At 50.7% G+C, this 25,292-nt stretch overlaps 8 protein-coding genes across 9 annotated transcripts; 4 read left to right on the forward strand and 4 right to left on the reverse strand.

Annotated features, from left to right (window-relative positions):
• Window positions 1-5: 5 nt before the first annotated feature.
• Window positions 6-2,213, reverse strand: rok1 (RNA-dependent ATPase ROK1; the record flags this gene model as incomplete). Its single annotated transcript, XM_046092939.1, has 1 exon — window positions 6-2,213. The coding sequence occupies one exon, from the start codon at window positions 2,211-2,213 to the stop codon at window positions 6-8; it is 2,208 nt and encodes a 735-aa protein (XP_045948917.1).
• A 736-nt stretch (window positions 2,214-2,949) lies between these two features.
• Window positions 2,950-3,797, reverse strand: ATP20 (F1F0 ATP synthase subunit g; the record flags this gene model as incomplete). The annotated part of the gene is made up of 3 exons (XM_046092940.1): window positions 2,950-3,202; window positions 3,265-3,349; window positions 3,548-3,797. 3 exons carry the CDS (start codon window positions 3,795-3,797, stop codon window positions 2,950-2,952), a joined length of 588 nt encoding a protein of 195 aa, XP_045948918.1.
• Window positions 3,798-8,243: 4,446 nt separating this feature from the next.
• Window positions 8,244-9,484, forward strand: lad1 (NAD(P)-dependent alcohol dehydrogenase; the record flags this gene model as incomplete). The annotated part of the gene is made up of 2 exons (XM_046092941.1): window positions 8,244-8,410; window positions 8,491-9,484. 2 exons carry the CDS (start codon window positions 8,244-8,246, stop codon window positions 9,482-9,484), a joined length of 1,161 nt encoding a protein of 386 aa, XP_045948919.1.
• Window positions 9,485-11,953: 2,469 nt separating this feature from the next.
• Window positions 11,954-15,051, forward strand: agdC (putative alpha-glucosidase). Its single transcript, XM_046092942.1, has 7 exons — window positions 11,954-12,188; window positions 12,255-12,862; window positions 12,950-13,193; window positions 13,263-13,334; window positions 13,391-13,864; window positions 13,917-14,025; window positions 14,081-15,051. The coding sequence occupies exons 1-7, from the start codon at window positions 11,978-11,980 to the stop codon at window positions 15,006-15,008; spliced, it is 2,646 nt and encodes an 881-aa protein (XP_045948920.1). The 5' UTR covers window positions 11,954-11,977; the 3' UTR covers window positions 15,009-15,051.
• A 667-nt stretch (window positions 15,052-15,718) lies between these two features.
• Window positions 15,719-16,319, forward strand: LDX57_011198 (uncharacterized protein; the record flags this gene model as incomplete). Its single annotated transcript, XM_046092943.1, has 3 exons — window positions 15,719-15,890; window positions 16,072-16,142; window positions 16,263-16,319. The coding sequence occupies 3 exons, from the start codon at window positions 15,719-15,721 to the stop codon at window positions 16,317-16,319; spliced, it is 300 nt and encodes a 99-aa protein (XP_045948921.1).
• Window positions 16,320-17,020: 701 nt separating this feature from the next.
• Window positions 17,021-18,049, reverse strand: LDX57_011199 (putative TIM barrel metal-dependent hydrolase; the record flags this gene model as incomplete). The annotated part of the gene is made up of 1 exon (XM_046092944.1): window positions 17,021-18,049. One exon carries the CDS (start codon window positions 18,047-18,049, stop codon window positions 17,021-17,023), a length of 1,029 nt encoding a protein of 342 aa, XP_045948922.1.
• A 1,131-nt stretch (window positions 18,050-19,180) lies between these two features.
• Window positions 19,181-21,086, forward strand: LDX57_011200 (putative MFS quinate transporter; the record flags this gene model as incomplete). Its single annotated transcript, XM_046092945.1, has 4 exons — window positions 19,181-19,277; window positions 19,378-19,731; window positions 19,785-19,853; window positions 19,990-21,086. 4 exons carry the CDS (start codon window positions 19,181-19,183, stop codon window positions 21,084-21,086), a joined length of 1,617 nt encoding a protein of 538 aa, XP_045948923.1.
• Window positions 21,087-21,279: 193 nt separating this feature from the next.
• On the reverse strand, window positions 21,280-24,414 carry LDX57_011201. 2 transcript variants are annotated; one of them, XM_046092946.1, is made up of 7 exons: window positions 24,088-24,414; window positions 23,915-23,985; window positions 23,392-23,791; window positions 23,251-23,332; window positions 22,408-23,194; window positions 22,034-22,344; window positions 21,280-21,967 (listed from the first exon to the last, which is right to left on the reverse strand). In XM_046092946.1, exons 1-7 carry the CDS (start codon window positions 24,187-24,189, stop codon window positions 21,459-21,461), a joined length of 2,262 nt encoding a protein of 753 aa, XP_045948924.1. In that variant the 5' UTR covers window positions 24,190-24,414; the 3' UTR covers window positions 21,280-21,458. The 2 variants fall into 2 exon arrangements, with proteins under 2 accessions (XP_045948924.1, XP_045948925.1); XM_046092947.1 differs by having other exon boundaries at window positions 22,408-23,791.
• Window positions 24,415-25,292: the final 878 nt, after the last annotated feature.

The raw sequence follows: 25,292 nt of genomic DNA on the forward strand, positions 1-25,292 counted from the left end.
AATCCCTAATCATCCAGGCCATCCCAGCTGCCACCGTCACTATCACCAGGCTCTGCAGCAGGCTTTTCTGTAGACTTCCTATTGCGACTGGCTGTGATAGCACCTTTCTTCTTGTTCTCCATCCGTCGTTCAAAGCCACTCTTGGTACTGATCTTGGTCCGGTTGTGCTTTTTGTCACCTTCCGTAGCGTTGGTGTTCGTTTGTCTGGCCTTGACGCCGTGTTTCTTAAGCTCTTTCTTGCTCTTCTTGCTAAGGTCGGGTAAAGAATCCAGTAGCCATTTTTGGACGGACTTTTCGCCTTCGGTGCCTCGTAGTTTCTCACTAACATCGATGATGTTGGCAATACTCTTGACGTAGGGAATGTCCTCCTTTGTGTAGTAGGTGACTGCAACGCCACCTTCGCGACCAGCTCGTCCGGTTCTTCCGACTCGGTGGACGTACACTGCCGCAGAGTTCGGGATATCATAATTAACGACACCGTTGATGCCTCGGAAGTCAACTCCACGAGCCAAAAGGTCCGTCGTGACTAGGATCCAGATCTCGCCTTTGCGGAAGTCCTTCATGATCTCGGAGCGCTGGCCGTCCGACATCTCGGAATGAAGAACGGCTATCCGAGAAGAGCCACCAGCCTCAGGAGGAATGTCGTAACGTAATTCAGACTGCAATGCCACAGCTCGGGGGATTGTTTGCGTGAAAATCAAGAACGGTGGGCGAAGACGCACATCGGAGGCTGCCGCTGCCGAGGGACGAAGCAGCTGTCGGAGACCCAGGAGCTTCCCTTGTTCCGTTGCAGCGTAGACCAGCTTGTGTTGAATGTTGGGGATTGCGGAATCCTTCAGGCCGACGACGAGGCGGATCAAAGGGTAAGATTTTGTTTGAGCAGAAGCATCTTTACGCTCTTTAATCAACGATTTGGTAAGATCTTCGATGTTTGACCCCATGGTAGCAGACCAGAGACTCGCACGAAGCTCTGGGTGCGTGCATGCACGCCAAATATCAAGAGTCTGTTCGCGGAAGAGAGGATCAAGAAGAACATCTGCTTCGTCCAGCACGATGTTCCTCACCAGGGGCAGAGAAGCCAAGGGCTTTGTTCGGTTTTCGGTAAGTGCATTGACCAGAAGCAGAGGTGTTGTAACAAGAATATCGCTCTTGGTTACAGCCGCCTTGTTCTTGATCTTCTTTTCCGTGGTGTTTTCTTCGTCCTCCGACTCCGATGCATCTGAGCTGTCTTCATTCAAAACATCATCGGTACCACTTGCAGGCTCATCCGTACGTTCCGCCACCTGCATTCCCTTCTTCATCAGCGTGATCTTCACGCCGGTTCCCTGGACCAATTTTCGCCCTTCGTTGACAATCTGCCCCGCAAGCTCCTTGGTTGGAGCAACAACGATGGAGAAAATTCCCCGTTCTTCTTGCTGCTCGTGATGGTGTCGAACGATCTTGTTGATGACAGGAATCAAGAATGACAGAGTTTTGCCGCTTCCAGTGGGCGCCACAACTAGAAGATCCGGCTCAGCCGTTTCTTCCGTCTTTGGCTTCTGGGGCGCGGCAGGTTCTCCGAGTAGCAGAGGGAGGGTTCCCAATTGCACCTCCGTAGGAACAGTAAACCCTTGTTCTGCGATGTTCTCTGCAAGGCGCCTCGAGATCTTGTACTTGGCACGCAATTCCTTGAAAGAGACAAGCGGTTGCGGGAACAGTCGGCGAGCCTTCTTTTGCTCCTTCTTCGTGAGAGTCCGAGATGCTTCCTCTTTCTGCTGCTTCTTCTTCTTCTTTTTCTTGGGTTCTTCGGTTGGTACTTGCGCCTGCTGAATCTCTTCTAGGTCTCGCAAATCCGTCACCTTGATCTTGTGCGCATTGAGAATAGTTCGGCACTGCACTTCATCCATGGAGTCGTCCTCTTCATCTTCAGAAGCATCATCCTGGTGAGACGACTCGACCTGGTCCTTCTTTGCCGCTTTAGCTACCGAGGAGCCTTTCCCGGATCCAAAAAAGTCTAGATCCGCTTCATCTTCAGATCGGGGCTCATCATCCCCCACAAGGCCCCTTTTCCGCTTTTTCCCCGAGTTTTGCTCTGCAACGAGCCTGTCGGCTTCGGCATTGTGAAAAAGCTGGGGAGTCTCGGCCTTGCCCTTGGAAGGGAGAGTTTGCGCCGACGATGAAGCCGCACCAGTCTTGAACTTGGCGGACCGGGTTAATAGCTTGAATGCGTCCATTATGTTCTCCGGTACAGAATTTTTAGACGACCACGCAAAATGGCGCCTGTCGAGTAGTCAACTACTCCGGGAGTTAAATCAAACTGGTTGAAAGAAGAGGGGGGGAAGGAGAACGTTCCAATATAAAAAAGAGAGAGAAAAAGAAAAAGTCCGAGGCCGAAATTCTTTTGCGCACGGACCAATCAGGGAGGAGGAACCGCCCGTGGTCTTGTTTGCCGGATTTTGCAGGTGTCAACATATCAAAACAGGAGAATTCAGTGATTTCTATGGGTTTGAGCAAAGGGGAAAGGCGACAGTCCTCACTAGCCATGCCATTGACTTCCTTATAAATGTAAATTTGTCACACCGCTGTCCACAGTGCCTACCCATGCTTGTTGGGGAACCACTCGGTGCACTTTAAGCCTACACTACAATTGCACTTCCATTCAACTCACGGGCCAACGGATGGCAAAGCGTCTTATCATACACCTATTTCTCTTTCCATGGAACACGAACGTCTATTACTCACAACTATGCGGACTGACATCTATACGAGGATTTTTGACAACCATAGAACAGAGACAACGGCGGAATATCAAGCATCGACACAAAAGAGATAGAGAAATGGGGTCTCCCAGAAATCGCAGGTTTACCTCAGACAACAGTTATATTCCATCGTCTATCATACAATAGTACAGCACGCGGGAAAGGAAATCGAAGAAAGGACAGGTCAGGACATGATTGGGTTGTGATTGACCTAGTGGTCACCGTGGTGCTCAGGGTGGCCCCGGTAGCCGACAATGTTCATTCTGCCGATCATCTCGCCGACGGTGAAGAATCCGATAACCTCCGCAACGGTGACACCGGCCAGAGCGATCTCCTTCTTGTTGGCATTGCGGACGCGAGCGAGGATATCTTGAGGAGAGACGAAGTTGGCGTTCTTGAGGGTGGCGGGGTTGCGGAAAGCGTTGATCAGAGGCTGGAAGTACGACTGGAAGGTAGCCAGGTTCCTAAGTATGGGGTGTTAGTGGAAGAAGGTCGATTTATTTTGGCGATAACCGGAAATGCTTACGGGGGAGTCATGTTCTGTCCTCGGAACACCAGCTTGCCGAGCTCAAGTCCAACTCGCGTGTAATAGATGGTAGGGGGTATCATGGCTAATGTAAATGACGAGAATGATTAGCAATGCCAGGAGAAACAGACGGCTTCCACGGAAGAGGACTGCAGGCTTGTGGGTCTCATCAAGGAGTCCAGGAAAGGCGATGGCAGTTCATCACATCAATTCATCTGGCCCATAGGAGACCAAGATGGACTGAAGAGCGCAGATGAGATTCCGAAGGGGAGAATTATCTTACAATCGACGAAGGAGATGACTTTTCCGGTTCTTCCACCGACCTTTCTCAGGGCGCTGGCGGCGTTGTTGAGCGCGGGACCGGCGGACGAAGAGACGCGAGAGAGACCCTCAGACGCCTTGGAGGCAGCCGAAGAAGCAGCCTCACCAGCCTTGGAAGCAGACTCGGAGGTGGAGGAGGCGTGCCTGACAGCGGTCCTCCGGACCATGAACTGCGATTGCCGAAGCACGGCACGGGACGCCGTGGCGGGCATCTTGAAGACCACTGGAAAGAGAAAGGGGTTCTAAAAGGAAAGAATGAAGCGTAGAGGTCGCAGGTGAGGGACAGAGGAGTCCAATGGCGGAGGGGTCAAGAGCCAGAAGGAGGTCGTCGCGCAATTGCAGGACCAGAATCTGAGATTTGACGCTCGGGAAGTTCAGGGAACCCACCCGGTCACGTGCGGCTGCTATGGCATCAACCGCTTTTTTTCTGCCCGGAGTCCGTTGCGGCATTCCATGTCCATGTTCAACACAGCATATCATTGCGAGTATCTATTGTCATAGTCAGGCAGCTTTTTTCTATTCTATTCATGTTCCACACATCTCATTTCATTGTCATGTTTCTCACGATATCACTACTACTACTTACCTAGGACCACGACCACAAGAAGGCGTGTACGGAACAGTCACCTGACCCACCCTGTACTCCGGAGCAGATCTCGAATCATCTGTGCCGATTGTCGAATCTTCAAGACTCGTCCATCACGCTCGAACGGAGTACTTGGACTCGAATTCCTGCATGATCCACTTGTTTTGTATTATATCGAGTAACTCAAATGTCAGCCCTTGTTTGCTTTGCCACCCAACATCATGCCGCGGTTTATAATATCAATACCATCATTAATGTCTGTCTTGCTCCGGTTCGGCGGAGGCAGACTTGGTTATTGCCCTATTCAAAAACATTGAAACGGGTCAACCGGGGAAAGAAGCTCGCTGCAGCCCTTGGTCGGCGTTTCCAACATCCCACCCCTGCAAAATTGAAGGGAAGCGGAGGTCAGTTGCGGTCAGGCCAAACTGCTACCATATAATACTTATGCTTGTCGATGTAGGAAGGCAGTCACCCTGTTGAAGCTAATGTGGAAGGCCGGTGCTTACGTCTCCATTCACTTTCAAGTCATGTTGGCGCCCTACTTCGATATCAAACGCAACGGCCTAGGCTTCTTAGATGCAGTGCGTCCCGGATACAATAGCCTTCCGGTGTTGCTGGCCAAACATATCTTTCTCATTCCTACTGCTTTACAGTATATATAACCCGAGTCCTATAAAATAATCGATAGTCTGAACCGCCACAAGCCATGGCTAACCGGCTTGTTATTACTGCGACCAACCTAGTCACCGCTCACGATGAACTCGTAGGCAGCGTGGAGGGCTTGGAATGTATTGTGATGGAAGCTGTGTACCAATCAAATTGTGGAAATCCCCGACGTGCCTGGGTTTCGTTCCGTCGATCCATGGCCCTCGCCCAGTTAATGGGAATTCGCCACACCGGCAAGCATAAGTTCAACACTCTTGTCCCCAGAGCCAGGATCAATACTGCATATCTGTGATATCGCATTGTATGCACGGACTGATTTCTCAGTCTTATGCTAGAGCTTACTCAGGGCTCGCCAGACCGAAACATGGCATCGGGGCTAGCATTTACTGGGGATACAGAGGTTGGCCGTGTTGAAAGAATACACTGCGTTCTTGCATCCCGAATCCTAGAGCGAAACGATGACGAGATTTTCTTTTGGGAGATGCTGCGACTAGTCAGCCAGATCTTTCATTATAATTTGCTTAATCAACTACACCTTCCATTCATGTTACATTTCACATCGACCGAGTGCCGTAATGATTACTATATCCAGATGACGTGCGTCAACGCCTAATCTGGCTCTACGACTTTCTGTCCATCAATCGTCTGAGGTTGAACATATCGGCGACAATTGTGATGTGGACACCGTGTGCTCAGCCACTGCTTATCCTGATATTGGTGTTGCGGCGCCATGTGTATTACCTCACACGAATGTCTGGCCAACACACATGTCGGATCATCCTCTGTCGCAGCAGTATCAGCATCCTGCTCTCACAGCAGATGCGGAAGATTGGGCGTTCCAGGGCGTCGAGATGGCTTTCTTTAGCAACCTGATGCGAAGCACGGTGCTTCCAGATGCTGCAGAAGCTATCTGACCGTAGCAGGATATTGGATTATGAGCATTCACACCCAAAATAAGCTTTCATTGTTTGGATATATGGATGAAAATCTTCAAACTACTATGCTATCTTTTCTTTTTCATAGGATGCTGATCGTTGTACAACATATTTCCCTCATAATCCTAACTCCCTAAAATTGAGTCAATCCCGCTATGTAAAGTGGCCGAGGAAATGCCCCAAGATTGCCAGAGAGGCTTCCGACAACTCCAATTCCTGTGTCTACAACCAGAAGCACAAAATGAAACACTGGATTAGCACAAAGTACCCAGAATTCCTAGATCAAAAATATCTCGTCCTGGTGTCACACTTACACCCGTCGCAACTGTTACAGCCGGGTCGACATGAAGCCCTGTAACAGGTAGCCGTACAACGCCGGCGAAGACGTGGCCAGATGCTTACCCAATACTAATATTAACAACTTAAGATAGCATAGGCCTGATCTAGTCAAAAGCTTGTGTTCCCTAAGAGTTATATATCTTCTTTCTAAAGACCTTTGGTTGTGTTGCTCCACCAAGAGAAGCCCAGTTGCATGGGTGGTAATAAGTATTGTATGCCCTATTGTGGTGTTGTATAATGGAATCTTGTTGATGATGATACTGAAAATGGGTTTAGTTTCAAAGTCAAGACCCTAACAGGCATTTGACACTGTCAGTCTTCTTGACGACATCGTTTCGTCGAATGTGGGTGGTTGTTGTTGACGCCGTCCTGCAGTCCATCGGTCGAAAAGCTCTCGCCCGACGAGCGCATATCTGCCTGAGGCAGCAGTCAAACAAACACTTTGATTCCCTTTGCTGAGCATGCGCAAAGAACGGCAGGTGCTTAAGTTGTAGTGGGTACTCAAAAGCTCAGAACACTGCGCCTTCCTTCGACATACCCGAGCCGAGCTACGTGGTAGCTTTGCTGCAGGAAACCAACATCCAATCTCAGGTCGCGGATGTACAGCTGCAATGCCGTTGGCATTAATCCCCCCCCGGCCGCTGCAAGCCAGTTTAGCCTGGAATCGAGAATGAAATTAAGCTTTTTCTAGAACATCCTTGCTGAAGAAGCTATCGTCGGGTTCCCAGGTACCTAGCTTCGTCCGATCTACCTACTTGAAGGCATTGGTCAATGACTATTGAATTGCATTTGTGAAAAATATCACGGCAACGTTGCTTATTTCTAATGGCTCAATGAGTTAATCGAGTATCGTACATTGTTGATGTAGTCAACTACATGTTAAAGACATCGAATTCGAGCTAATCTCGGTTATTTTCTACGTAGAATACTAAATCCCAAGGAATATATGTTGCACTGGGAACTAGCCGACGAGCAAAAGATGTGCTACCAAAAATTTCTGTGATCAAGAACCAAATTAGTCTGGTTTACGACGGCATCGAGTCTCATTGTCTGGTTGGGTTTCTACTTGTTACCCTAGGAGTACTCAGTACACGATTCTTGGCCAGACGGGAACGACTAAGCAGCATCAAATTGCGACTGCGAAGCCTCGGTACCTGGATGATCAACCACAACAATAACGTCTCATTGAAATCGAACTCGACGACCGACACATCCGCCACGACGTACTCAGTAGTTACGGAGAAGCTGGGTGGAGTCGCGCCGGGGGATTCTCCACCAAAGAAGGCGTGGAATCCACCGGAGAATTGCCACTCTGGGTCAAGGGCCCAGGGACCGATAAGATGAAGCACAAATCAAGGCTAAAAAGCTCGAACGATTCCAATTAACCGAACAGGGAGTTGGCTCTCGACAGAGATGGTTTCACCATTCTCGATAGTCCATGTCGAGGCGTTTGAGGGACGTCATGACAACTGACCGGTCAGTGTCGAACATTACGTTTAAAGGTATCGTAAATATGGGAATATATGAGAATAATCAACTAGGTAGTAGATAGTTGCTAAATAACAACCTTAAAAAGGACCGGGATCATTCGGGGGATGCTACTGCAACGGTATCACCTGGAGGAAAGAAATGCTAATCCAGAATCATACTCAGTAGAATAAGTGAATAATAATTGTCATTATTATTCAATATCCAATCCTCTCCCCCCCGCGCGGGGCAATTTAGCTGGCCCGGATAAATTGATGGCCTCCACAATCCACAATCCACAGAGTCCCGCCCTCCATGATCCATCCTGGATAACATGCATTCAATCGTGGTTGGTTCAGCGTGTCTGCCGTGCGCAATCCAATCCTCAGCATCCGGTCACGTTGGAGAAATGGAAAATCTTTTCTCGTTCCCCTTTCCAATGCGTCGTGGAGGGGCAGTTTTGCGCTGCAACTATTAAAGCTTGTGACGTCCCTCTTCTGCCCCTCCTCGTCTTGTCTCCTTGTCTACTACTTCTTCCTCCTCTCTCGTCTACTACTTCTTCCTCCTCTCTCTCCTCCTCCTCTTCTTTAACTTGTCGCTTCATCGTTGTTCATCTCTTCTGCCTCAGTAATTCCCGATCTTCCCGCACCTTCCTCTCAGACGTCATGGCTAGCGCAACTGTTATCGACAAGCCCAACATTGGTGTCTTCACCAACACCAAGCACGATCTGTGGGTCGCTGAGTCCACACCCTCTCTCGAGCAGGTTAAGAGTGGTGAAGGATTGAAGCCCGGTGAGGTGACGGTCGAGGTTCGGAGCACTGGAATTTGCGGGTACGTCGTCCTTGGTGTTTAAGAGAACATGAAAAAAAAAACCCCCGATAAGTTGCTAATGATTTATCGCTGGTCCGCAGATCCGACGTTCATTTCTGGCATGAGGGCTGCATTGGACCCATGATTGTCACTGGCGACCACATTCTGGGCCACGAGTCCGCCGGTCAGGTTATCGCGGTCGCGTCGGATGTCACCCACTTGAAGCCTGGCGATCGCGTCGCCGTCGAACCCAACATTATCTGCAATGCCTGCGAGCCCTGTCTGACCGGTCGTTACAACGGTTGTGAAAATGTCGCGTTCCTTTCCACTCCTCCCGTCGACGGACTGCTGCGACGCTATGTCAACCACCCCGCCATCTGGTGCCATAAGATCGGTGACATGAGCTACGAGGACGGCGCTCTTCTGGAACCTCTTAGCGTGTCGCTGGCCGCGATCGAGCGTAGCGGTCTTCGTCTGGGTGACCCCTGCTTGGTCACCGGTGCTGGTCCCATCGGTCTGATCACCCTGCTCAGCGCTCGCGCCGCCGGCGCAAGCCCCATCGTCATTACCGACATTGATGAGGGCCGGTTGGCCTTCGCCAAGTCGCTGGTTCCCGATGTCCTCACCTACAAGGTGCAGATCGGCCTGTCGGCGGAGGAAAACGCAGAGGGTATCGTGAAGGCCTTCAACAACGGACAGAGCTCGGGCCCCGATATCTTGCGCCCCCGACTCGCTCTGGAGTGCACAGGTGTGGAGAGCAGTGTCGCATCCGCCATCTGGAGTGTGAAGTTCGGAGGCAAGGTCTTCGTGATTGGCGTGGGCAAGAACGAGATGAAGATCCCCTTCATGCGTCTGAGTACTCAGGAGATCGACCTGCAGTACCAGTACCGTTACTCGAACACCTGGCCCCGTGCCATCCGTCTGGTGAAAAACGGCGTCATCGACCTGAAGAGGCTGGTCACTCACCGTTACACCTTGGAAGATGCTCTCAAGGCCTTCGAAACGGCCGCAAACCCCAAGACGGGAGCCATCAAGGTTCAGATCATGAGCTCCGAAGAAGATGTCAAGGCTGCTTCGGCCGGGCAGAAGATCTAATATTCTGCGTTCTCGCGAACCAAAGATGAAGAAGAAAAAAAGGCCAAAACCATATACTTATTCCGGGCGTTGTTAAGGTGACTGGTCACCTTGTTATACCTTTGCTTTCCCCTTTTCTTGATGTTGAACCTTGCATTGTGCCATGACCCTGCCATGTAAATTTTTATGACGATCTGTTTTTAGAGATGCATGCCGTTTGGGAGCTATAGAGATTCCGGTAGAAATCTATTCGCTTGAAGGATTAGTCTTGACGATTGCTGCGATGTTTTGGGATGTTTCGCAATTCTGTAAGCCCGCGGGATTGTAGGTCAGGACTTTATCCTTTCGATTTATATAATTGTGTAGGTGAGGACCGCGGAGACGCGCATTCCTCTACCCACTCGTGACATTCGAATCACCTGACAAGGCATTTAATGCCATGAGAGTTGTCAACCATTGTTTTAGCTACAGATGTCGTCCACCAGCCTAGACAAGATCCCTGGACAACAGGACAGTTCGGACATAGACGGAGTAGCAGCCACTGGAAACACGACAGCAGCTGTGTTTAAAACCTTTGTTTGTCAGGTCGCGGCTGGCTCATATGAAGTTACTATCTTTCCATCTACAGCGAGCACACCGCTAGACACACCGCTGGGAAACCAATGCAGCCATCATTGTCCGTCTAGTCGATTTGTGGAACCGCATGGCAGCTTTTTCTATCTATGTTTTGACGACGGTGTTCCCGGAAACCCAGAACAGCTAGCCACCTTATTTAGCGAATAGGTGTGTACCAAAAGTAATCAGGATGCCGCTAGTAATATCGTTGGCTAAGCGGAAAGCTTGTGTAAAGAGTAATTTATATATGTGATGTCTCATATAAAGACACCTTTTCTCGTTATATTTGTGACGAACTGACCAAGAACCACTCTATAGAGCGATGTGCGTACCAAGTCCGTTGACTTGGTATTCTAGTCTTTTGGTAGAACAGATTTCTATCTTAAATAACTACTTTAAAAAATAATTTAACTTTTTAATACAATAAAATAATTTCTCTCACAAATGAAATAGCTATATTCTGTCAAACTCTTCATGATTCCAGCAACAGCTCTCGATATAACGCAATACAATATCTCTCTTTTTCAATAAAAAAAATTCAGTCAAGGCGAAAACTCCAGCAACGATTATAGATATCCATACATTGCAATTCATGTAAACACAATATCAAATAAAAACCATGCTTCGTCTCTCATTGCCTCCCTTAGTTGATCTTCAGCCCCTTCTAGTTTCCGGGTATTAGAGGTTGAGTAGTTCGTGAGATCGTTGGCCCGAGCCTCGCCTTAACAGTAAAAGGCAGCGGTGCAACAGACGGGGGTGAATTAACGACCAAGATGATGTCGAGCATATCAAGAAAGTTGGTTTCTGTGACTGAGCCATTTTGGAAGAGACCGCCCAACATTCTTCCAGTCAAACTGTCAAAGAAATGGACATTTCGTCCATCGTTTAGCGGAACTGACTGCCCCTCGGACATGGTTGTATTTCAAAGTAAGCGCCCTGAACACACTGCGTCGGTTGTGATCTTTCTGTGACAGGCGGAAACTTACGTATGGCCGATTTCGCCAGGTCTCTCTCTAACTTGGTGCTGTCTGCAAACCACATGCAGGCTTTCTTTGACGTGTCAAGGAAACTGTCCGTACGATATCAATCTGGCGCTATTCCCAAGGGGGACGTGATGGTGACTGACCCGGGCAGGCGGTGGTGGGTGGCAGTAAACAGTGCCATGGGAGACCGCTTGTACGGAGTAATCCCGTTGATATTCACTGACAGTAATTGTCAATGTGGACAGACGATCCCAACCGGTCTACTCCGTACTCGCATTAATGTATGCTGGGCTCCAGCGAAGGCCAATGCCGACTCGGCATCCCACCCAATGCCATGCCACTACCAAGTCGCTTCGGTCGTCCAACCCCTCCTTGCCGATTGAACTCTCGCCCGGAGGAAGCGAAAGCAATAAATGTGGGGCATTGGATTTAAGTTGCATCATTTGGGACCGATTCATGAGCTCAAAAGGGACGAGATCCTCGATGACGCTCTTGGAAGGGCCAGGGAACTGGTACGACCCCCGATATTTGACCGAGATGACTTATCCATCAGACCCTGCAAGTCCCCGCTAATTGCACTGGCGAAGGCGCCGTCTAGTGATCTAACCCCAATATTGTCCCACTAGTGTAACCCCAGGGACTCCACACAGCAGCTGCTGGCCATCCTTTGTCGGCCACCGATCCGACCAATGTCCGCGTTATGCGTTTCCGGCCTGTTTTTCGTGATATTGCGGGGACCGGTCATACCCTCCTTCCAAATGTACCCATGTGTCTACTATGGATGCATGTACAACGTATCTGATGCACGTCCTGCCTCCGCGGGCCGACTGATGCATAAATAGCGGTCGTCGCCCCGGTCTAAACCATCAGATCAGATTCCATCCCCTCTCGACGCACCCTCGGTTTAGAATTCAACATGCTGGGGTCCCTCTTACTCCTGGCCCCCCTTGCAGGGGCTGCAGTCATTGGGTCCCGCGCGGACAGCCAAGACTGTCCCGGGTACAAGGCATCTAACGTCCGCGAGAAGGGTAACTCCTTGACTGCCGACCTGACTCTTGCGGGCAAACCCTGTAACAGTTACGGCACGGACTTGAAGCACTTGAAGCTGCTAGTTGAGTACCAGACTGGTAGGAATTTTTTGATTGAGGTCATACTGTGTAACTGGAGGTTTCGCTGATCAAATTGCTGCCCAGATGAACGTCTCCATGTTATGATCTATGATGCCGATGAACAAGTTTATCAAGTCCCCGAGTCGGTGGTACCTCGTGTAGGTGGGCGTCATAGCTCTGAAGACGATTCCGTCTTGAGCTTTGATTATGAAGAAGAACCCTTCTCTTTCACCGTCTCTAGGGGAGACGAGGTGCTTTTCGACACTTCTGCATCAAATCTCGTCTTCCAGTCGCAGTACTTGAACCTTCGGACCTACCTCCCCGAAGACCCTTATCTGTATGGTCTAGGAGAGCATAGTGATCCTTTACGCTTGCCTACGGAGAATTACACCCGCACGCTCTGGAACCGTGATGCCTACGGCACTGGTGAAAACACCAACCTGTACGGCAGCCACCCCGTATACTATGACCACCGTGGTGAATCTGGCACTCATGGCGTTTTTCTGTTGAACTCCAATGGTATGGACATCCGCATCAGCAAAGACGAGGATGGAGAGCAGTATCTTGAGTACAATACTCTGGGAGGTATCTTCGATTTCTACTTCTTTACCGGAAATACTCCCAAGGAGGCTAGCATTGAGTACTCGAAGGTGGTCGGCCTGCCGGCTATGCAAAGCTACTGGTCTTTCGGCGTAAGTAGCTGTTGCCTGCCATCTGAATGCTTTTCTGGAGACGTTTATTCTCTTGTTCGTAAATAATGTCTCGCTAACCATACCCAGTTCCATCAATGCAAATACGGCTACCGGGACGTTTATCAGGTTGCCGAAGTCGTTTACAACTATAGTCAGGCTAAGATCCCATTGGAAACGATGTGGACCGATATCGACTACATGGATCGTCGAAAGGTCTTTACTCTCGACCAAGAGAGGTTCCCCATCAAGAAAACGCGTGAGCTTGTGAACTATTTGCATGAGCACGATCAGCATTACATTGTCATGGTTGATCCCGCCGTTAGCACAGCTGGTAGGTCTTCTAGCCTTTGCAGTCGTTGTGTGTCTGGGAGAGCTTATGAGTAACGCTTCCTTTCCGCAGAAAACGCGGCCTTCGAGAGAGGCCTAGAGCAGGGGATCTTCCTCCAGACCCAAAATGGCAGTCTCTACAAGGGTCAGTTGAACATTTCCGAGAAGCCATTATAACTCGACTAAAACATTATGATCTAGGCGCGGTGTGGCCTGGTGTGACTGCATTTCCGGACTGGTTCCACCCTGACATCCAAGGTTATTGGAACGACGAGTTCGCAAGATTTTTCGATGCAGACACTGGTGTTGATATTGATGGACTGTGGATCGACATGAATGAGGCGTCCAACTTCTGTCCTTGGCCCTGCAAGAACCCAGAACAGTATGCTGTCGAGAATGACTTGCCGCCCGCGGCGCCACCCGTTCGTCCAGGCAGCCCACGGCCCCTGCCCGGGTTCCCTCCATCATTCCAGCCTTCTTCGGCCAAGCGATCGTCTAAGAGAGCATCGTCAGGCAAAGGACATAAGGTCGGCCTGCCTGGACGTGACCTTATCAACCCAGCCTACAAAATCCAAAACGCCGCCGGGTCTCTTAGCAACAAGACGATCGACACTGATATTATCCACGCTGGCGAAGGATATGCCGACTATGACACCCATAACTTATATGGAACAAGTAAGTTCTAGGCACTGTTTGGATTATTATCCGCCTGTCTAACGCGATCTAGTGATGAGCTCTGCATCGCGAGTTGCCATGGAGCACCGCCGGCCTGATGTGAGGCCCCTAATCATCACCCGCAGTACATTCGCGGGTGCCGGTGCGCATGTTGGTCACTGGTACGTTAGATTAGCACGCATTTTTGCGATGAGAATTATTGCTTACTAGTACTAGGCTCGGAGACAACTTGAGTCAATGGAGCCAGTACCGTTTCTCCATCTCGCAGATCGTCGCATTCGCGTCCATGTTCCAGGTTCCCATGGTCGGTGCCGACGTGTGCGGATTTGGAAGCAATACAACCGAGGAGCTTTGCGCGCGGTGGGCCTCCCTGGGAGCTTTCTATACTTTCTTCCGAAACCACAATGAGATCGGTAGCATCTCTCAGGAATTCTACCTATGGCCCACCGTGGCCGAGTCCGCTCGCAAGGCCATTGAGATCCGATACAAACTCTTGGATTACATCTACACCCAGTTCCACCGTCAGAGCAAGACCGGCGAGCCTTTCCTACAGCCCATGTTCTACCTGTACCCTGAAGACAAGAACACCTTCTCCAACGGATTGCAATTCTTCTACGGTGATGCCATCCTCATCAGTCCCGTGACTGAGGAAAATCAGACATCGGTCACCGCATACTTCCCCAAAGATATCTTCTACGACTGGTACACCGGTGCTCCCCTGCGCGGCAAGGGCACCAACGTGACGCTCTCTAACATTGACATCACGCACATCCCCATCCACATTCGTGGTGGCAGCATCGTCCCTGTCCGATCCAGTAGTGCCATGACCACGACGGAGTTGCGCCAGAAGAGCTTCGAGCTGATCATTGCCCCCGGTCTGGATGTCACTGCCTCGGGAAGTCTATATCTAGACGACGGAGACTCACTGAAGCAGAAGGGCACGACGGAGGTGCGGTTTGAATACCGTCGGGGCACGCTGTTCGTCAAGGGCAAGTTTGATCGCAAGACGGACGTGAAGATCGAAGGAGTTACAGTCTTGGGACAGTCACGCGTGTCTACTGCCAGCTCGGGCACCAGCAGCCAGAAAGTCACCATCCCGACACAAGTGGAGCTGACTGGACCGACTGAGGTGCCGTTGAACTAGGGTTGGAGGATGCGTACCTGATATTAGTCTCTTTCAAGCAGAACAGCTACTATAATCAATCCCACTGTCTTTGTAACAGATTCACAAAACCCCACCTATCGATCCCTATTGTCTTGACTGGACCCGGACCTTGCGGAAATGAAAGGACAGTCCAGTAGTGGATCAAGGGATAGAGAAAGGGATACGCCTCCGAGGATAGATGATTATACCACGTCACCCAACAACAAGGCTCTCAACCTTTACCCGTCTCCCACGACTGGGTCAATCCAAATTTACAAGGATAGAAAATCATGGTGTAGTACTCGCCCATTCATCTCTTCGTGTAAACCCTACTCCCTGGAGCTGCAGGAACATGCTAACTATCTGGAGTAGACAGCTAAGCAAGGCACCAGCAGCAGCCGCGTGCATACCAACCACATATCATCCTGTCACCAACCAGCAAGGGATGAAAGGGAACAACCATCACCCCGTCAACTCACAGGCAGTTAACTGACTGTGTATGATCCCCCCCTTTCATCCTAATCTCCTCGTGTCTCTGTCTCATACATCCCTTCTATTCCCTTTCTTTCCCCCTCTGTTCTCGTCTTTTTACTTCTTCATCACGCAATATACCCATATCTCTTACTCTATCTGTTATCTACCTGCTCTATCGATCTAGCTCAAAAGGATCCTCCAGGTTGACGACCAGAGAACAAGCAAGAAAACAAACAATGCATCTCCCCACCGTCCTTCTCACCCTCACCACGACCGTCGGCCTCGCCGCCGCAGACTCGTACTTCTGCCGCCCGGCTCTGGATAAAACGGGCTTTTTGCAGAAGGCATACTGCTGTACTACGTTTATCGATGTCCCCGGAAACGATGTGGGCAAGATCTCAGAAGGATGTAAGTATTTTTTCTTTTTATTCCTCTATAGGCCTGATGGTCTTTTGGGTTCCGTTTTTCCGTTGTTACCCTGATCGTTGAAGTATCATTGCCTTGGGATTTTGGGGACAGGGGTTGATGGCTTGAATACTCAACACCTTGACGGAGTATATGATGGGAATCGATTGATTAACTGGAATAGGTACGAAAATGGGCGAGGATGTTCGAGAGCTCTGTGACGACGGAAACACGCCGAAGTGCTGCTACACTATTGTGAGTGTCCCTTTTCTGCTATGCATCTTCGGTTATGTTTCCTTTTCCTTTATTCATTTGTTATTCGTGTCTGGTTATGGGACAATTGATAGACTAATGGGAATAATTATCGATCTATAGGGCCCGAAGGTAATCTGCACGGCGGAGGCCACGCCTCAGTTTGGCCTGGACGGATGAGCATAAACCAGACCAAAGAGGTGATCGGTCGGCAACAAGCCATTGGAGTGGGATTAGGCATGAATAATGGGAAAAGACCTGGGTTGTTTGTATAATAATTATCAATTATCCAAGTCATTATCAAATATCAACAACAACAAATGTGTGATGGAGCACGGAGGGTTCCCGAAGGTCTTGGCTCCAGATTCGAATGGCGTAACCTTAACCAATCTGCTCCGGTGTTATACTACGTACATAGCTTATAGCGAACATGAAAAAAGCAAGGACGGGCTGCATGCGATCGACCCGACCTCGGGGTCCGGCGGACTAGTAGGCCTGTCGGCGTTGATAGCGAGCTCGGACTTTGATCGAGACGAACCATGACTAGGCTCGAAACGACAGGGAGCCACGGCCTGAGTCAAGTATCAGGAACAGGTTATCAACGGCAACAATCTGATTTCTGTCCACTGTCCAGGTCCGAGGATCCACTTTTGCCGACCATCGGAAATCCCGTCAACTTCGACGACGTTGTGCAACCGGTGGCCCTCGGTCACATTCCGAGACGGCCGGAGGAACAAAATCCTTTGTTTCCCGCGGGTTACGAGCTGCCTTTCGCCGGTGTCCTTTCCCCGTAGAAACTCCGTAAGATGCTCAATCTGGGTAATATTATCGTAAAGTCGTTAATCTGTCTAAATTCTTTTGCGTGGGTTTCAGAATGATCGTCAACTGTGCTTCCCGTCCATCAACTCTTCGGCGTTTTGTCGGAAGATTCGCTCGGCCAGTCCTGGCTCATCGCCGCATAGTCGTAAACACAGTTCCGTAAATGGTTCGATATCAACTCCTGAGTATCGAGTGTGAGGCCAGTCCGTGGCGTAGATAACTCGGTTGGGGGCCTCTAGTAGAAATTCCCGGATCATCATCTCGAGGTCGCGCATTTCCTTATCCTTGCTCAGCCGGTAGGGTGCAGAAATCTTGATGTAAGTGTCACCGGTGCGGAGAAGAGATATCAAGGAAGAGAAGCCCGGAAGAGAGTACGGGTCAAACGGCTTATCGTCCGCCAGGCTCAGCGACAAAAGATCGGGTGCACCAAAGTGGTCGATGCAGACCTTGACCCCTAGCTGCGGTGCAATTCGTTCCAGCATAGGCACCATGTCCAGGGCAATATAGACCTGGATAATCCAACCTAGGGGGCGCACAACTGCGGCATGTTGCAACAGGGTCTCGGCTAGCTCATGCTCACTCAACACCTTGCCTACCGATTTGAGATTCACCCGCACACCTCGTACCCCCAGGGCGTGCCATTCAAGCAAGGTCTTTGCCTCGATGTTGGCAGGGTCGATTACCACCACCCCTCGTCCACGAGAAGGGCCGATTTGCTTTAGTGCATCTAGAAGACAGGAGTTGTCGGTTCCGTATATGGAGGGTTGAACAAGAACGATGTTTTCGATTCCGAGTGATGATTCAAAGGAGACGGCCTCGTCGAGCGTGTGTGCTGAGGGTTGGTAGACGGCCGAGGCAGACACTGGATATTGCTGCGGTTCCACGACATGCATATGGGTATCCCATGTCCGAGGTGGAATCCTCTGCTTCAGGGGAAGAGGGTGCACAGGTCTCCGGACATCTTTGCAGTAGCTGGTCTGCTCGCGCTTTTGAATAGATGTACCGAAGGAAAGACGAAGAGGGTTATCCAGGAGGGCAGTAGTTCTGGGCTTCACAGACGTAAGTACGCCGGATAGAGAGGGTTGAACCATCGCTGCAACGCAATCAATAATCAAACATAGGCAGAGAAGGATGCTAAGTTGCTCAAAAGAAGATTGCAATGTAAAGAAAAGAGAGAGAAAAGAAACAGATCAAGGCTCGGGACTTCTCCAGCAAGGGGGAGTATGGATATACTCCGTAGTTGGACCCCCGGGGCGGGCCCCGGTCGAAAGTACGACTTACAAGAATCGATGCAAGTGGTCTGAGGGTAGTTCCTCTCCACAAACTGGGCCGTATCGATATCATGGTTGCGAGTACTCCAGGCAATCAGCACCGAACAGTGAATGATCAAATTACTAGTAGAAATTTGTCCATCCATACGCCTTCCTGATTCCCTTACCGGAAGGAAGATACGTCGGCCAAGGTAGGCCGAGAAAAAGAAAAAAAAAATCTGCTACGAATTAGCAGTCGGTGACCCACTAGGCCACCAACGATCGTTGTATTTGAGGCCGGAAGATGGCCATGATGGAGGGCGGACGTTGTCCGGTAGGAGAGGGCGAGAGACGGGAGGTCCTGTTCAGGTCTCCAAGGAGTATGCAATCCGAACGGGCAGCCGAAGACCAATGACAGTGGCGTTTGGCAGGCAGCATACTAATTTAGAAAATAATAATAAAAGAATAAAATCTCGGTCAGGAATAAGCGAAGCAATCAAGAGTGGATTGGCAGCGGAACCAACCGCCGGATCAGCCGCGACAAGCCACTCGGTCGGATTTGTATACCGTGATGATTGATGGATGATGGAATCACATCGGACGTTGACTCCGAAAACTAAAATGGTAGATAGACGGCGATGCTCCCATGTCACAGACTGACGGTGGTGTGCAGCGCTAAACCGAGGGGGTCGAGCGAGCAAGAGAGTTTGGCGGAGGGAAAGAAAGAGAAGGAAAAAGGAGGAGAAGCGACGGAAGTTGACCGAGCAGGTCACGCCCCCTTCTCGCTTCGACTCCTTCGTCCGTCTCCATCGCGGAATTCCTTTGCCCACCCGATGCTCACGCTGATTCAGTGATTCCCTCATCCATTGCTCGTCAGATTTCCCCGGATTCTTGTTCTATTTTCGTTAGATCCATCCTGCCGGTGGATTCATTGCTCCTCTCCGCATTCTTGCTCCCCCATCTTTCACCACCATGCCTGGAGGGGCAAGTTGGGATCGGTCACGATGGACCACCAATCCGTACTATGCCCTCGTTATCTTCATCATTGCCTGTGGCAGTATCCCTAAAGGTAAGCAAGACTCGGAATTTTGCAACATCGAAGGGAAAGAATGAAAAAGGAAAAAAAAGATAAGATAGATCACATCACTGACTCGTCGTGTTGCCTGCAGGTTATGACGAAGGTGGCTACAGTGCCAGTGTGAAACTGGACTCCTTTCAAACCGACTTCAATCTGTTGTCATCCAACTGGACCAATGATCCAACGGGGTTGACCAACCGTAAGGCCAACATTACCTCCTTCAATGTCCTGGGAGCAGCCTTCGGCGCCTTGTTTGCTCTAGACTTGAACGACCGTCTCGGGCGCCTACAGACCTGGCGCTTGTCTTGCCTGGTGTGGGCCTCTGGCATGTTCATCCAGGTCTTCTCTTCGGGCATATATGGGCTGTTGTTATTTGCAAGGATTTGGAGCGGGCTAGGCGCCGGAGCCCTGACAGTTACTACGCCGTTGTATCTATCGGAGATTGGTGCGTTCTAGCCAATACTGTTTTAAAATTGGTTTGCTGACTTGTGTTTTTAGCACCAACCAGAACCAGGGGGTTGGTAGTTAGTGTGTATATGGTCATTCTGTTGGCCATTTTATCCATCGGTATGGCGTCCCTTTCCTTTCTGTCTTATCTTCCTCATTCCCGACCTTTGCCACATCCTCGACTTACCTTTCACCCACCATCCCCGCAAACCACTGCTGTTTGAATTACAACAAAACTAACCCCCTATTTTTACAGGGTTCTTCATTAACTATGGCGCAAGCGAGCATATGGCACCCACCCGGACTCAATACCGATTGGTGCAAGCCATCCCCTTAATCCCCGTTGGCCTCGCTTTTTTCGCATCCTACATCGTTCCAGAAACACCTCGCTACCTCGCCTCGAAACAGCGCCACGAAGAGGGACGAGCTGTCCTCGCTCGTCTCCGCGGGAAGGACATTTCCGATCCAGAAATCGAAGATGAATTTAGCACCATTGACGCGCAGGTGCGCACCAAGGCCTCAGATCTAGCATCCGTCTCGCACTGGACCGCTTTCAAGGAAACCCAACTCAACCCGAATTATCGCCAGCGCTTCTGGCTCCTCATGGCGATGCAGACCATCGCTCAATGGACCGGCGGAAATGGCATCACCTACTACGTCTCCAATATCTTCGAGTATGCCGGCGTGACGGGCAACGGTACCTCGCTAATCTCGTCGGGCGCCTACGGCATCGTCAAGCTCGTCTTCACCATGGCCTTCACCTGGGGCTTGATTGACATCCTGGGTCGCCGCCGCTGCGCGCTCACGGGGCTGTGTCTTCAACTCGCCGCCCACATCTACATGGGCATCTACATGGGTCTGCAGCCGGGATCCAGCAACAATAAATCCGCCTCCGACGCCGCTATTGCCTCCGTCTTCGTCTACGCCGTCGGCTGGTCCGTCGGACTCTGCACGATTCCCTACCTCTACGGCACGGAGATCTTCCCCACTCGCATCCGAAACGTCAGCTACGCGCTCAGCATGTCCCTGCACTGGTTCTTCCAGTTCGCCGTGGTGCGTGTCACGCCCAATATGTTCGACTCCCTGCACGTCTGGGGCGCCTACCTCTTCTGGGCCATCATCTGTACCCTGGGCCTGATCATCCTGGGCATCTGGATGCCCGAAACGAAGGGCGTCCCCATCGAGCGCATGGGCGACCTCTTCGATGGACCGTGGTATCTCCGTTGGAAGGCCCGGGTTCATGTCGACTCCTCCCCCGTTTCGTCTTCCCACTCGACCGGGGTGCAGTCCGAATATGAGACGCACTTTGATACCAAACCGGCGGATACGCAGAAGACGGCGTATCAGTCTTGAAAAAAACAGACCTCGTCTGTGTTGCGCTATTTCGTGAACATACTTCGCACTTACACCTCCACTCATTTACGGGGTATATATTAATAATGTACATTGTTTTCTAGGGGAAAGGTTTTTTCAGGGTTTGGCTTTCCGGAATATACCCGATTTCATACAGGATGCGTATGATATAGTTTGCTTTTGGACGTGGATCTCTTCTTTGTGGGTTAGAATTATCTATGCTATATCATATAGATTTATTATAGCTGTTCCGAATAAATCAAGATTTTTTGGAGTGTTTACCCAGAAATGTCTCGCTCGCCGTCTAGATATTTTAACTCATGAACTACGTTGGTAGTCATCAAACCCCTCGCAAACCACGCGAGGGACACTTCATGCTAATCTAGTATCGAATGCGGGCGCCATATTTGTCGAGATGGGCTCTGCATATGAAAAGGCCTCGAAAACCTCCGGCGTAATCTCGTACGCGCCGGGATTGTCAAGCGTCATGACTGCATTCGGCATCCCACCCAATACGTGCGTCGTGGCCATCGCGGGGACACTGGTCTGCGACAGCTCAAAGTCCGCGACCGGCTGTTGGAACGTATACCCCGGGAGCATGGATGCGGAGCTCACACCCGCGGTTGTGACGGAGGACCCCATAGTAGGCTCGGCAGATTGCTGTTGTAGAGGAGAAACGTGACGGGAGGTATTCTGGAGGCCGATGGGCTGTTGTTGCGGGTGATGCTGCGAAGGGGAGTGGCTGTGGCGGGATGGGGGATGGGACTGGGGCTGCTGCTGAGCTCGAGGTTGCTCATGTTGGGGAGTAGGGATGCCGACGTGGATGTCGATTTGAAGCTTCTGGAGCTCTTGGTATACAAGGTTGAGGGCTGTGGTGATTACTGTGAACGCGAAGCAGGTGATTAGCAGACACCCTTGGGATTGATAGAGCAAAGTGAGAAGCATACCAGGATTAGAGGCTTTGACTCGCTCCAGAGCGAATATGCAGAATTTGATTTTCTCCAGAGTTCCCGGTGCAGCATATTTCAAAGCTTGGATCTCAAGGAGGAAGATAGACGCAGCAGTGTATACGCTGTAAGAGAGAGAGAGAACCACATGGCTGTCCCCAAAAGTGCGACGGTAAAGGTCAAACAAAGAGAGAATAGAAGTTGCAGATGTAATGCACTGAACAAGGTGGCTCTTGTCGTAAGATTCCCGATTTGTCTTTGAGCAGAGAATCGGACGATGCAGCAGGATGTTGATGGTATGATACAAGCAACTGTAGAGAGGCATGTTGGTCAACACTCAACAAGACATTGGGGGTAAGGGGGGAGAAACGTACTTCAGAATCACTATATGGCTAGGAGGGGAGTATGGAGGAAGTTCCGTGGGGACTAGCTTCAGATAACTCGGTAACTCCTCCCACCACTCAGCCAGGTTCCTTGCTTGATCCTGAACACAATTATAGAATTCCGCCTCCGAGACCTGCCGGATAGGGTCATAGATGTGAATTAGGATCTGATTTAAAACCTCTGCCAGCCCACACATCCGCATGAAGCAGGAAGTGGAGTGCGCCTGAGTTGGCGGATAGTGTGCACCATCTGGGAATACCACTCCGTGAGGAGTCCAGATCTCAATCTCGGAGGTGTCATCCAGTATCGTTCTGGGCGGACTAACGCGCGACTGTTGCATCACAGGCGAACGACCGAAATATAGCGAAACCATCTTGTCCCAGAAATAACAACTCCAGAACAGTCGATTGCGGACTTCAATATCCTCATCGGTCAGATGCGCCGAATCGGAGTATTTCCGGCTGTCGATCGATATCCCCAAGTCGTCGAGCATTCGGAAAGCCATGCCACTATATAGCCAGGCCTGAGACCGGTTTCCGCGCCCACATTCCTGTGCACTGAGAAGGAGCAACGTCTGGATGGTCGGGATCCCAACGTGGCCAACTTTTAGCGAGTCGTATAGACCTGATACTGCGCGATGTGAGAATTGCGCGCCGCCATCGAACGATTCTAGTATGGGTCCAATCCTAGGTTCAGCCTTGCACCACCGCACGGAATGGGAGAGAACTGCGTTAAGCAAAGCGTCTGAATAGTATGGGCCGTTGATTTTCATATCACCTGATAGTCAAGTTAGCTTGTCTTCTCGAGACGGTTGCCAAAAACAAGATACTAACGAGTAAACGTAGGCCGGTAGACAAAGTTGAAAAGAGGCTGGATCCAACACCAGTGTGAATCGAGAAGATACTGAAATGGTTCCTGTTCCCGAGTGAGAAGACGGACCCCGGGTGGGATGAGCCCAAAAGCCGAAGACTTACCGGCATCGTAGCCATCTGCTCGAAAGCCCTCTCTCGCCACGCATTGTTGATAAGCCTCTCCTTTCGGCCATCTAACTGCAGAGCAGGGTTCGAAGGAGATGTGGCCTCATTCAGCGCACCACTCGGCAGTTGGAACAGACTGGTCGGTCCATGGAAGGATACTCGGCCGTCATGTTCAACATTCAAACCTTCGAAATCCCTAGCCAGGTCACCGGTATTGTCGTCCTCCTCCTTGATGCGTGTCCGTATACCCGGACTTGCGCTACTCTCCCCCGTCGATGCAGGGGAACTTCCTTTTCGAGCCTCGACCTCGTTAGCTTGGCCCCGGAGCTTGGAAAGAGCATCCTCTAGCTGAGCCACTCGAGTCTCTAGTTGCTTGGTATAAGATAAAGTTGGGGCTCTAAGATCGAATCGGCAGGGTTAGCGATCGACGAGAGAACCATGCAGGGAAGCGGGAGCATCGGCAAACGGGCCAAGAGCGCGTGGCAGCCGATGGGGAGGGGGTCGAGGAGCTAAGACTCACAAGCTATAGACGCACACCTCGCCGCGCGCAGCGCATCGCGAGCATGACGGACTGGCGCCGTTGCATTTCACCTATCACAAGCAAATGTCAGTAGGCGAGCATATAAGCGAAGGAGGAACCTTCTTGGGAATAAGCTCGGAAATCATCCGAGTAGGCGACCAGGGGAAACCCACCTTGCGCTTGCGGCAGGCCTCACAAGAGAAGGCACTTTTCCGAGGCAAAGGCGTCTTCAATGGCACCTCGGCCATGCCAGAAGAGCTAGGTTCTACCACCATGAAATTGGGAAGAGGAGCAGGACGGATCAGAAATCATGACATCCGCCCTAAAATAAAAATTTCACGTTCACCCGGGGACTGAGGGAGAAAAAGGGAAAGAGAGGGGAGATGAGAGAGGGGGGCGCCCAAAGAAAGAGGGAAGCGTGAGTGGGGGGGAGGGGAGTGACCGGAAGATGGGATTTACTTTGGAGACTTGGAGTTGGGACAAGCCAAGCCAGACGTAATTGGGGGGGGAAATTTCTTTTTTATTTTTCCCTTCCAGAAGGAATTCGGGCGAGAGAGAGAATCGTGGGATTCTGAGAAGAAGCTTTCGTCCATTTTTTGGATGTGCATGACGAACGAATGCTTCGGGCAACTTAGACGACGCCGCGCCAATCAGCACGCCCCGTGACCGCTGACTCAGGCTCCCGGTCTCGTGACGGTGGCGACCTTGAGCGTCTAGTTGCGCCGCTACTTTCTCTAGTCAATCCTTAACATTCCCTGCTATTAAGCTTAAAGGTCGAATGATAAACCCAGGCGTTGATCTCGGTGGAGTCGCCGGGACCTTAATTCTCTTTGTTCGATGCACCCTAGGGTGAGATCGGAAGGCCATCTGGCTTGGTCCTGGACTAGGAGTTGGAGTTGGAGATGGAGATGGATGTTATGAATATTTACGGACTCATTCTTATTTCTTCTATTCCAATTTAGTCCCCTGTCAGTTCAAGTTGTCATCGACATGGCGGAGTAGTCGGCATCCCGACCACCTGGTCGACTGTTGACATCATCGTCGGCGAAACTGAAAAAAGCCGAGATGCTGTTGTTCTACAACTGCCGTGATCAGCATGACTCAGCAATCAGCATTGTAACTATACGAAGGGGTAGCTTGGGAAAGTGTCACCTGGATCGCGTGCCATGCAAGACATATTATGTTGTACTACGCAGTACTCTGCAGTGCTGTTACGCTAATATTGAGCAATCCACCTGAGAATTAAACGAGAGAGAGAGAAAGAAAACTGAGGGAAAGTACCTCAATACTCTGCATAGAAGTTGTGTTGATAAAATGACACCGTCGGCCTGGTTGCCTGAGGCGATCGTTCGCGGAGCCGTGGTCTGATGGCGGCCCG

Source organism: Aspergillus melleus (genome assembly GCF_016097325.1).
Source record: "Aspergillus melleus strain CBS 546.65 chromosome Unknown contig7, whole genome shotgun sequence".
Taxonomy (NCBI): Eukaryota; Fungi; Ascomycota; class Eurotiomycetes; order Eurotiales; family Aspergillaceae; genus Aspergillus; species Aspergillus melleus.